Source organism: Acanthaster planci, unplaced genomic scaffold (assembly GCF_054643075.1).
Source record: "Acanthaster planci isolate LZ-2023a unplaced genomic scaffold, COTS_SCS Contig223, whole genome shotgun sequence".
Taxonomy (NCBI): domain Eukaryota; kingdom Metazoa; phylum Echinodermata; class Asteroidea; order Valvatida; family Acanthasteridae; genus Acanthaster; species Acanthaster planci.
In genome coordinates, this window is record NW_028257844.1 from 1,316 (window position 1) to 14,019 (window position 12,704).

The 12,704-nt window shown below is 43.3% G+C and overlaps 1 protein-coding gene across 1 annotated transcript; it reads left to right on the forward strand.

Moving 5' to 3' along the window:
• Window positions 1–4,313: 4,313 nt before the first annotated feature.
• On the forward strand, window positions 4,314–10,929 carry LOC147795006 (fatty acyl-CoA hydrolase precursor, medium chain-like). Its single transcript, XM_087132351.1, is given in 3 exon segments — window positions 4,314–5,814; window positions 5,817–6,117; window positions 8,083–10,929. Coding segments are annotated over 3 exon segments (2,487 nt in total). The 5' UTR covers window positions 4,314–4,649; the 3' UTR covers window positions 9,104–10,929.
• Window positions 10,930–12,704: the final 1,775 nt, after the last annotated feature.

Here is a 12,704-nt window from a genome sequence, read left to right on the forward strand (position 1 = left end):
AATGCAACGGATTGAAATCATTGCAAATTGCAGTTCGTGCCAAGTACAACAATGACAGCTGACCTCACTTACCTATTGGTCTACTGAAATTGCTACCAGGAAGAAAAATCAATCAGTGTGTTACCCAGACGTCACTCAAAAAAGTGAAAGGGAACTTGCACTTTGTATAATGCCATGTCTGTTATAAATATAAAATAATATACGTGTAATGTAAATGTAATGAGCACAAGGGTTTGTTATTCAAAAACATACCCGATACTTCGTTGTGGCAACCATTCACTTTCTACACAAAGCAGGTTGTATTACTGGCATCGTTCTTCCCGTAGAACAAACAAAACACATCGCGTAAAGCAAAACAAGGGGAAAAGAAATGTATCGTTTGGTCAGTGCTATAAGGTCGTTATGGCAGTAACGACCTTATAGCATTGATGATTTTAAAATAATTTTTGGGCCCTATTCTAAGCATGGAGGAATTTTATAAAGAAACAGATAATGTTCCACATTATTTTATTAATAAAAATCATTTGGGGGGACTTTTTCTCAAATCTCCACCCGGACTTTGCTTGTATTTCAAGTAAAAAAAAAATTCATTAACGACCTTTTAGTGCACATATTTTGTTAATGACCTTATAGTACTAATAGGACGATATATTAAACTGCAGTGTATTATACACACTAACCGTATGATACCTGCTGACCACATGCACATTATGGAGAAACTCAAGGATTCAGAACAATGAACACCAAAGGTTTACCTGCCCGTCACGATGTCTGTCAGGTTGAGACCTCATCTTGCACATTTTGTTCGGTAGTGCTAATATGTTTCAATGTCCACCCCCCCTACTTTCCAGGGAAAGCACTGCTTCGAATTATTCATATATTTGTGGCGTTTCTCAGCCTAGTATTGACAAACAAAAATGGCGTGCCGGTCTCGTCCAAGCATTTCTGCGTAAAATGCTGTGTTAGGTGGTGTTTACAAGCCTTTAAGACACGCCGATAGATCATTTCCATATTCAAATATTTTGTTGAATATTCATCCTGTAAATTCCAGTTTGCGGGAGAAATGGGTCAAATTTTGCAGTGCTAAAGGAGCGGAGATGTCATACATTGTGACCTGGCCATACGCGTAGGGCTGTGAATGACTCTGCCCCTTTCACATTTTTTCTAATATTGTCGCCATAACAGTGATGGTGACAATATAACAGCACATATCAAAAGACAGCGATTCACAATCCTACATGTGGGACTAATCGGCACTTTGCTGTGGGCGACAGTGTGCAACACGGCAAAAATTGAAAATGGCTCAAAATTTTCGGTTATCTGCGCTAATCGTAAGTTCTTGGCAACTGCCCCAGACCACAGAAGGATATTTGTGAGTGCTTAACTCAAAGCGTCTGAAAAAAATAAAACATGATGTTGGCTGATATTTCAGTTTGAAAAACGTCGTTCGTGAAAAGGGAAGCGTGCATGTTAAAGGTTATTTGCATAACTCCGCCGATCATCACTCACGTGATATGAATAATGCATATCCTACCGTTATTACCATAGTCTGTTGCCGCCCCTGGTCAAGTATCCAAGACTTTCCTGAGGGGTTAGTGTCATAGATCGAGGAATTAACTATGGAAGATCTTGGAACCTAGACTAAGTAAGATCCGAACATGGGTTGCATAGGTGCAGGCTGGCACAATGTGCCCCTGGGTCTATTCCCAGCAAGAAATGAGACCGAGGGGTACCCCCCCACATGTCCAATCCCTATACACATTCCAGACTATTGTTACTTAACACATCCCCCCCCAAGATGTCTGAAAGGGATTCCCCAGATACCTGCGAGACAATGATCAACACAAAGCAGGGGGGGGTTCTCTCCGTCTCATACCTTGCTGCATATGCCTGGGTCAACCTGCGGACTGCCTAGTGTATTGTCTCTCTTCACAGTCTCCTCACAGGAGGTGGTGCTGTCCGGAATAAGTCGATATGAAATAGAAGGACAAGGAACCCAGTTCAGGTGCACATTGGAAGGAGAACAAAAAATCGGTGGAGCGTATGCAATCTGGTTTCTCACGGAGAACAGGTGTCGAACATCCATCTGATAAGGACAGAGAGTCGACTAACTCTAACGCTGTACAGGCACAATACAGGCTCGTCGCTAATGCGTAAAGTGGTCCCTCTTTCAACAAATGAAACTATGACACTACATGTAAGGTGTAAGTCTTGGATTTTTATTGAGAACTGTTGTTGGTGGAAAATAATGTTACTCCCAAACCACGAACACAGACAGGACAAGATAGGAGGAAAACAAGCAAGAAAATTAACTCGTATAACACAAAGTTAACAAGAACAGATTTTTTTCTTCCCGTCTTGGTCTTATTCTCTTGATTTTCGAGTCTAGCCCATTATGGATAGCTAAACGTTTAACAGTTAGTTTAACTACATGGCAATCATTTCGTATCTGTAATTTCATCCACCGAACAGCGTGACGCTGGATATAAACTCCACCCACTCCTGTGATAGCGACACCGACTGCAGCGCGGATGTCACAATCGGTCATCACTACCGATTCACCTGCAACACGTCTGGTTCTAATCCAGCCAGCATTATCAGGTGGGCAATCAACACGACAGATCGACGGGGAATGGAACAGAGAGAAATACCGGCAGATCGGAGTCAGTCAGGCCAGGATGAGAACAGGGACTGGAAGACATCGAGTCAATTCCACCTGCAGATACTCCCCGAGGATCGCCATAGCAGCATCGTGTGTAGAGTGATGTTTCCTGATGACACCACAGTGTTTAGAGAAATTGTCATGGCAATGCATGTCATGAATAAAATTAGTAAGTATGACACCACCAGCAGAAAAACATGCCAGAAACAAAAATTTGGAGCACGCAAGCGATCAATCAAGGGCAAAACAAGGGCAGTGTCTCGTTCAAGGAGATTGTCGTAAAAGTAGCTAAGACGTTGATTCATATTTCATGTGTAATTCTTGGTTTTGTCGGGAAAGGGCGAAAACGCGCACTGCGTAAATATACCCCTCATAGTAAGCAGCACCCCTTATAGAGGGAAATTTTCCAGCCCCGACCCGGCCGCCTGTTTTTGGCCATGATCCGTAGATTTGGGGATTTCATCATCAATCGCTCAGCTCAGATTTTTTTCGTGTAAGCCTGGAACCCCCCCCCCCGCAAAAAAAACTATCTCAGGAAGGTGCCTTAAAACAACATTACGTCATTCTGCGTCGTATCAAAAACTTTTTGGGGTCACTCTGACAGAGCTTCCTAAAATTTACTGAAACTGTTTGGCCTTAGGAAAAAAATCTGAAACAGAATATGTTTCTGTGTTATGTATGGTTTGTACATTACAGGTTGTTGAATTTTGATTCCTGAATGAATGTCTATAACTCTGGATAAAGATGAATTCGACTTAATGCTAAAACCCATAGCTTACAAAACCATATGGTTTGCAAAAATTAACTTGAAATTGTGTTGCAGTACGTTTGTTGCCATTCGGGAGAATACACTTTTTTCCTACCCAAATCATACAATACCCTTGCCACCAGTGGATTAACCCCAGCCAAACATATACAATCAGGCAAGGTTTTTCTTTTCTTAGGGCACAGGCTCACTGGCGTTTAATGTTTGATGGAGTAAAATCCCACGGAGTTCGTGCGAACTTCGCATTACAATAGGCTACTGTTCAATGGCAATACTCAGACTGTCATGTAGGCCTAGCTCTTACTATTGGCAAAACCCAAGTGTGTGTGCAGTGCGTGAGAAACAACATTGGCTAGTGCTGTTTGAAATATACGTGGCTGTGTGGAATATTCATCGGCAAAACGAAAAAAACGGGCTGAAAATTGTTTGCTGAGTTGTTCCTACGAGTTGGCTGGTCGAACAACCCCTCCCCAAAAAAGAAAAGAAAGAAAGGACATGGCCAAAAGCCAAAAGCTTTGCAAGAAGACAGTCAAGCAGTGGTTTCCCAACCTGTCACGACACGCAGGAGTGAGCTCCAGGCTTTCGAGAGCCATTACAACTGCCGCTTTTCCTATCACTGTGTGGAGTTGCATCCATTGCCCCACTTTCAAAACTTAGTACATTTTTCGTAAACTATGGGAGACTACAGTTCAACAGCTACTGTAACCCATAACAGGAGGCAAGTCGGCTATTGGGTGACTGCGACTAGCCTTTAGTGTCATTCGAATGTATGGTATAATAATTTTAAATCAAACTCCATAAAATCTCAGTAGAGAGAGAATATGTGCTTAAAATGGCTGCCTATTTCCTCTACTTTCAATGCATACAATGCACTTGAGGGAGACATGCGGAACATAATAAAAAATCTTCACTACAGAATTCAATAACTGCATACCTGCACGACAAATCTGCACTTTTGTCCCTTTGCGGTCACCTGGAATGATTTTAACAATGTACAGCAGCATGAAGCATCAAACCTCGCCCTTGCCTCAATGTGAGTGAACTTCATGGTATTAGCATAACAAAAAAGGGACTTGGCACCAGGCGACCTCCACAGGGGAGAAGAAAAACTTCGACTGTTCCGTCTGCAGTAAAGTTACCAAGGTGTATAACTGCTCACTGTCCGGCAATGTTAGTGTAGGCTGTTCTTATACACAGTAAGGCAACCATTTTGTTCAGGAAATGGCGCAATTGAGTTTATTTCTGGCTGTGTGGGCACTAGTTGCCTATAAGGTGAATGCTAACCTGGTTGTTAATACCACAGCTGGAGAAGTCCGTGGTTTTAAGCGAGAGGTGAACGGGACCACATGCTATATCTTCGCAGGGATACCCTACGCCGAACCGCCCAGTGGAACATTGCGTTTCCGCGCTCCAGTCGCCAAAACCCCATGGCGGGATGTGTTCAATGCAACAAAGTACGGTCCGTCCTGCCCTCAAGATGCAGCGCGCATCACTGCGTTTTTACCGGACCAGATTCAGATCCCTAGTGCTGCTATGGAAATAAGTGAGGATTGCCTGACGCTGAACGTCTACACGCCGTCTGTCAACTTGAGCAGCAACTCGAACCTGGCTGTGGTGGTTTGGATTCACGGAGGAAGTTACCGCAGCGGCCTGGGAAGTGCCTACGATGCTTCGTACCTCGCCGTAATGGGAGACCTCGTCGTTGTCACGATGAACTATCGGCTTGGTCCATTCGGGTTTTTGTACACGGGGGACGAACACGCGCAGGGAAATTTTGGCTTGTTGGATCAGCAACTAGCCCTACAATGGGTGCAGGATAACATCCAAGCTTTCGGGGGCGATCCCTCCATGGTGACCCTCGTGGGTCAGTCCGACGTCCACGGTGCACCTACCCTGCACATGTTTGCTAAGGGTAGCCGGGCCCTTTTCCACCGGGTGGTAGCACATAGCGGTGTTGTCGGCCCTGATAGTCTCAAGGAATCCGCCGAGGCGATTGCGGACACAAAACTATTGGCCCAATTGGCCGGTTGTCCGAGCAAATCCAGCGGTCCTCTGGTGGAGTGCCTTCGGAGAAAACAAGTGGAAGATATCGTGAAAACGGTTGACCCTTATTTATCAATACAGAAAAAGTCATCCTTCGCCTGGCGCCCTGTGTCCACCAGCGAGGTTTTCGTGAGACAGCCTGGGAACTCTATGACCTACGACTTCCTCTCCATCTTCAATTCTGGCGATGGTTCTGTGGCCTTAGAACTCATGAAAGACCTGTTCCCAGAATTCAACCTCACTAAGGGTTCGACCGAGGGCCAATGGCAGCAGTGGTTGGATGTCAACATCGACAGACCAAAGCTGATCGATAAAGCTGTCGAGCAACAATACGTTTCGAAGGAATGAGGAGTATCGCACGGATGAGGGGTCTTTTCGACGCCCAATTTGACCGCACCTTTTGCCGCTACGGCGTCGAGTCACTGCGTACCCTGCAGCCCCTGCTATCTTCACGCCGACTCATGATTTTTGACCACCGCTCGTCGTCCGAGAGTCGTTTCCCGGAGCCGTACGACCTGGTGCCTCATGGTGCAGAGTTGCCGTATGTTTTCGGACTGCCGTTCAATGACTCCTGGAACTTCACGGATGATGAACTGGAGCTCAGCCGTCGTATGATACGATACTTATCCAACTTTGCCAAAACTGGGTGAGTAATTTTTTTCATAGGAGCATTGATAACCTTTGAAACCACACTTTAAATTTAAATTAGTATGTTCACAAAAGCCATAGAAGAAAATGCAATATCTGTACATGTACCAAACACAAGCAGCATTCTTTAAGAGATTAAAAAAGGGGGGAAATGCCTTAAACCTCCGAAGAATTACTGCTCGAATTCAAGATATTACCTTGTAGAATTCGAGCTATAAATTTATCACTAAATGCTATACGTTGACCTCCACTAAAAACTCAACATTTGTACTTAGACCACTCTCGCCACTTCCGGTACATTTTATGCAACCACATTAACGCTGAACAGCCTAGCCACGAATTCCTTCGTTTTTATTTTTATTTCGCGCAGTGTTTATGGTAGTTGGATTGATATTTTGAGTTTCCTTTCTTGGTTACCACCAAAGTCACCAACTGGAAGCGTGTTCAATGTGTTGTTTTGCTGATTATCATTTTAACGACAGTTTACCGCAGTACATAATTCCAAGTTCTGTTAGCACATAACATTTTCTGAAAACGCGAAGTGACCCCCTGTATAACGAGCCATTTCGGTATTCCAACAGCGCGTGCCAAAATGAAGTGTACCCTTCAGACACATAAACAAATAGACCACCCATCTTGGGCTTATAGCCGTGATTTTGAAAAGTATGGGCAAACAACGAGCGAAGCGATGGATGGCAGCGCGTTCAGCGCCCATTACGCGCAACGCACTTACATTGCCTGTGTTTATATAGATTTATCTGTGCTTCCAAAATACGTTCAACGTTTTTGCTCTTCTGTACTGATACCTTCTTTTCAAATGTTGCAACCGCGTTGTGTTGAATCCCTATGGGCCATATTAATTAAGGAGAGGATTTTTTTTTACAATGGAAAAATGGCTTCATAGAATTTTACGGCTGGAATTCCTCATCTCTGCGTAAATTCCCTACACCGAGCGGTGAATGTGCACATAGTTTTATTTTTATTTGCACAGATCACGAAAACCCCCGGTAGTTTTAAATAGGACCTGGCGGTCTATGCGTTTATACGTCTATGGTGTGACCTGAGGTAAGTCAGTCGTGCGTGCGAGGTCTGTCCAATCAGCGTCGCCCTCTGCGTAATTGTGCGCGTGCTTTGTTCCTGAATTACCTCGCTTTACTGGATCATCGTAACGGGCGGTGTTATAAACCTCACAGGTTATCATATCCAGTCTGATGTCAAGTTTCAAGCTATCCAAGTGACGTAATCTGATACAGAGACGTTTCTTTCTGCAATTATGTTCCTGCACTTTTACTTCTTACTAGACTGGTGATGGGCCTGTTATTTACCGGTTACTGTTAGCATTGGCTTGTGATAAACAATGCTAAATCTGTATGCATCTGTTCAATCCAAACGTTGGATGTTATTTAAAATCTTGGACATGTTTATGTTTGTCACTGCTCGTTGTATATTGTGGCTCAGTTCATTGTGTCCGAGCATTGATGAGTGTGTGTCTCAAATAAAGTTTAAGCCCAAACCAAACAGAACTTTATTTTCTTAAACCAAAGAACTTAGTTTTTCTTAAACCACACTTAAGCCCAAATCAAGCAGAACTAAGTTTTCTTAAACTACGGGGTGACAAACTTGACGATTGTCCTCTTACCTTCGGCGAGTTTTTTTTTTTTTACTCTTAAAAAATGGTGAAATGGCATCTTAACAGCCAGTAAACGTTATTTTTATTTTACGACTACTGGTGACTGGATATATACACATGTTTACTCCTGGCCACGTTTCATCAACAAATTCTATTATTAACTTAAGTTAGTTTTATTCGTCTTGCTATAATAAAAAGTGATATACATATACTTGTACTCTTAAAAGTGGTTGTTGTGTTTCTTACAAGTGACTATCTGAAAGGTGATTGAGGGTCTTGCTTTTATCTGTGAAGGACGTCAACTAATTAAAACTGTATCTTCGTTTTGAACAGAGACCCAAATACGGACGACGGGCAAGATTCATCGAACACCAGCCAGACCTGGCCTGAGTACGGCGACACCGAGACTTATGTCACTACGAATGTCTTACAGGAGAAGATAGCTCAGCGGTACCGCAGTGACCGAGTCTACTTCTGGTGTGAGTACCTAGATGAGTTGGAAGCTTCCGCCGAAGCGGCTTGCCCCGCCCGACCAGTTACATCAGCGTCGTCATGTGAGGATCCCGTAATCGGTAAGGGTTTAGGCTTTGCTCTCACCGTGGGGCAAGCTGAGACTCTGATCGAGGCTTTCATCTTCCTGATCATAGGCTTGCTGTGTGTGAGCCTTCTCCTGGTCGGGGCGATGTGTGGGTACAAGTACAGACATAGGGCTATTTCACAACTGGACATCATGCAGGGCGAAGAAGGAGCTCTTAACAAAGCAACGGAGGCATGGATTGTGAACCCATTTTCCACTGAGGACGGAAGCCGAAACGCCATTACCGGTTCAGCCAGCGATCATACTTACCAGCTTCTACAAAGACGTCCACCATCCCGTGTGACGTTCAGTGAAGTAGACGTCGAGGTGCTCCCTCCTCCCCCAGACAATCTTATCACTGATGACACTCAAGACGGTCTGGATGACAATATCCCTTCTCCCCCAGAGACTGTGGGCGATGAGGACGAGGATGCAGATGATTCTCCTCCGACCGAGGAGCTGGAGGAGCTCAACCTGTCGGACGAGTTCCACATCGATGAAGATGGCAACGCCTCCTCGCCTGCCACGACCGTGTCTGCTGGAGTGGCTAGTCACGAGGAGACTGATCCGGATGAAGGGCCCACCGATGATGATGATGACGATGGCGATGCGAATCTGGAGGCAGACAGTGAACCCACTGATGATGGAGACATTCCGGAATCAGAAGAGCCTGCAGGTGCCAAGCCCGACCGCGCCCCACTTGACGACTTTCATTCTCTTAACCGCAGGCTGTCCAGTGAATTCTACAACCGGCTAGAAAGCGCCCTCCCGCAGTAGTCACCTCGCACTCTCTAACACAATTGTGTAGCACAAGTAGACCCCTCAACGTAAACAGTCATAATTTGTAACAAAACAACCAAAATGATTATCAATGAGTATCACCCTTTGATCCATTTCTCACGCTTTCCAATTATCGTTGCTCGGAAGTCGTAAAGTATGGTCGTTGATGGTTTAGTTCAGAATTAGGTATGTGCGGATCGACGCTCCTGTGTGGCCGGAAGAAATGGTATTAACAGGAATCTGTCATTCCAAGACTAAAAGCGAGCACTTTACACAACCGGCTCACAAACACAAGCACAAAACGGTCTCACTCAAGTACTCCATCCGTAATATCACATGTACCCACTCGATTTCAATCAGGCGCGAAGCAGTTCATTGTCCTAACAAAGTGTCTTAATTAACCCAGGGCACTGGCTCGAAGTCAGGGCCATCAGCAGGAACACTCACACCTCTGAAGATATGTGCTCCAGCTGCTATGGCACTCTGAAATGACTATTACGCGAAAGAAAACTGAGAAGGTGGATGCGTTTTTTCACAACAGAAACCATGCAATCTCGTTGCTCCATGAGGGGAAGGCTCAGCACAAAAACGCGTCATGCTACAGGATGGGATTTTTTATGGTTTATTCACTCTAGCGTTCGTGCATGAAGATCATTGGGGTTCTCATGACTGAGTCTTGTGCCAAATCTTCGACTTGTTTTAGCGAGTCGTCCACTGAATGTCATAATGTTAATTGGAAATTTGATATTATACACAGAGCGTGTTAATGAATCATGACGAAAACTATGTTATCTTGACGAGAATGGTATCTGGAAGTAGTTGGTACAACTAGATGATTCTCGCTGGTCAACCTTGTCAGTTCAAAGTGCATGAAAATAGTCATTACAATTTGAGTAATTCTGAACAGATACCAAAATCCATACCAAAATGCGTGAATCGGCACCCTTACGATATATCTCTAGGCTGCTGACGATGTCTTGTGGAGTATGTCAAAACTACGATTTGACACAATTTGGGGTCAGAGAGCAAGACCCTTAGTATTACCTTGTTTTGGAAAGTCATTGTTATATTTACACGTAAACATAAAACACATGGAGTGATTTTAGTCACATATTTTGGGCGTAATTAATTTTTCATGCACTATTGGTATAATGATGAATTTGTCACTTTTTGATTTCTTTACCTACAAATTTTGCACTTTAAGACCCGGTTCTTCCTTTACAGAATAAAAATATTAAAAGTGATTTATGCCATCCCTTTCAGAGACCAAACAGCACATCCCGGTGTTAACATGTTGAAAATATCATAAAAATAGCCTAGGTTCGCACTTATCTCCAATTTCAAAATTTCAAGTGATCGAAGTGATGCTTATATCAACATTAAAAAAGTTTTTTATTTACAGTCAAGAACTATATAAATATACGTTTTTTAACTTTAATAATAGTCGAATTGATGTAGCTTACAACTTTTGTTTATTGTAAAATTCCTAAATGAGGGCTGGATTTCCTGTACAACCACGTATCACTGGTTTTACCAGCTAATGCTATTTCTTTAACCCGTAAACCTATACGCATAGCCAGTTTTCCTTTGTTTTCCCTGCTACCAATGGATTACGAACAAAATATGTTCGACAGGCAAGGAGCCATTAGCTGGGTAGTATTATATGGTGCAAAACGAGCTTATGGTATTATCGTTGTAGCTTTGGGTGGCGGGTGAATATAGCCGATGTGTATGCCTAGTGGTGGATTTTATTGAGTTACACAGAGGTGTGATGAAAAATTACGCAGAAATGTGGCTAATAAAAAAAAGTTGGAGAAATAAAAGATTACACTTGCCTTCTTTGCGCCTAGGAGCAAGCAGTGTGTATATAGCGTATACACCAGTACTGCGTTCCTCCAGTCGTGCTTGTGCAACTTATCATCTGATGCTCTCCACAGCGAAAGATCCTGTTCACAACGGCCACATTTTTTATATATTATTGTTGTTTCACGCACCAGTGCTTCAAGAACCAACTTGCATAATTATATTGTGCCTGGGGCTCACACCTGAGACGTAATGCATCTATTGCTCCATGATTTCAGCAGCTAAAAGCGCGTCAATTTACCATAGTGTGATGAGTTGCCTTGGCGACGGTGCGGGTGTCTATCGCACACATAACGGGTCGTCTTTCAGGCCGCATGTTATATGAAACGGTAGACGTCAAGAAAAGTAAAACTGCTCCGCAAATCCCAATGCTCTTTTCTGAGAAAAAAAAGGAGGACAGTGTAGACGTAGGCTTTGAGCACCTATCTGGATCAAGAGAGAGCGCTACTTTCTTAGCAACGGAGACTCCTTTGGTTAGAGCTGAACTTCGCTGGTTAACGAACGACTAGTAAATGCATGCGTCACGCTCGCATCGCTACCAACAAATTGAACAATTCCGACCATCTAGTCTAGGTTCCCCGCCCAAAGATTTCCTGACCATCTTGATAAAGAATCTTATATCAGGCATCGCCCACGGATATGAATAGATATGGCGCAAGGGTCAGAGGTTACAAGTTGAAAGCCCGGATGTTTTCGGTTTTATTCCCTTACATTGTGGTTCCAAGTAAGCTGAGTGTTCCCTATTGAGGCGCACTTGAAAAAATCTCAGAAAAATCAAAATCATACATAAGCATTTTCGAAATTCTTTTAGTTGATCAATTCTTGTAAAGCAACAGTCCTTCCACGCACATACCCATCAACAAGTAAGTTGTTAGTAACTTTGTTGGTATATGCCAATGCATGATTACTGACGGTTTACGTTCAACAAGCCCACTTACCCGACCGGGAATAACCGAACATCAACGGTACCATCCGAACATGCAGAATGTAGACAGGACGACGTACCTCGGAATATTTCGGCTATTTCCGGAAAACTGGAAGAATTCCTCCAGTCCTGGTCACGTGACATTGGGCGATACAGGACCCTTGATTCGTCGGGTAGTCAGAATCATCGGTCTGGTATCCAGACTACAGACCATCGCGGCTCTTTTTCGACCGATCAGGGGGTAATTTAAGAATAAGAATTAAAGTCAAAAAGATCGGAACATGTTTTCCAAAATGAAATGCTTTTTTAAAAATCATTTTTTTGTTAATATAATGTTTTTAAAACAGTCCGCATTTTGAATTTTTGAGTTCATTTTCCGAACCGAATGAAATCTTTTGAACCTAATATATCTTTTTTGGATGAAATTTTGCAGACCTAACATATTTTTAAGATACAAATAAATTTTTGGACCTAATATGTTTTTAAGATTCGAGTAAATTTTCTCAGGCCTAACATGTTTTGAAGATTTGGATGAAATTTTTCAGACCTAGCATGTTTCCGAAATCCGAATGAAATTTGACAGACCTAACGTTTTGTAGATTCGAATGCATTTTCTCCGACAATAAACAGCCGAGGGTTTCGAGTTCGGCTTCCGCATTTTATCCGAATTCAGAAAGCATCCAAATTTGGCAATCATCCGACTTTAAAACGCATCCGAATTTCGGAGGGATATGACGTTAATAAGCATCCGAATATTGAAAAAGCATCCGAATTGAGAAAGCATCCGATCTTTTTGACGGTGTTTGGTCC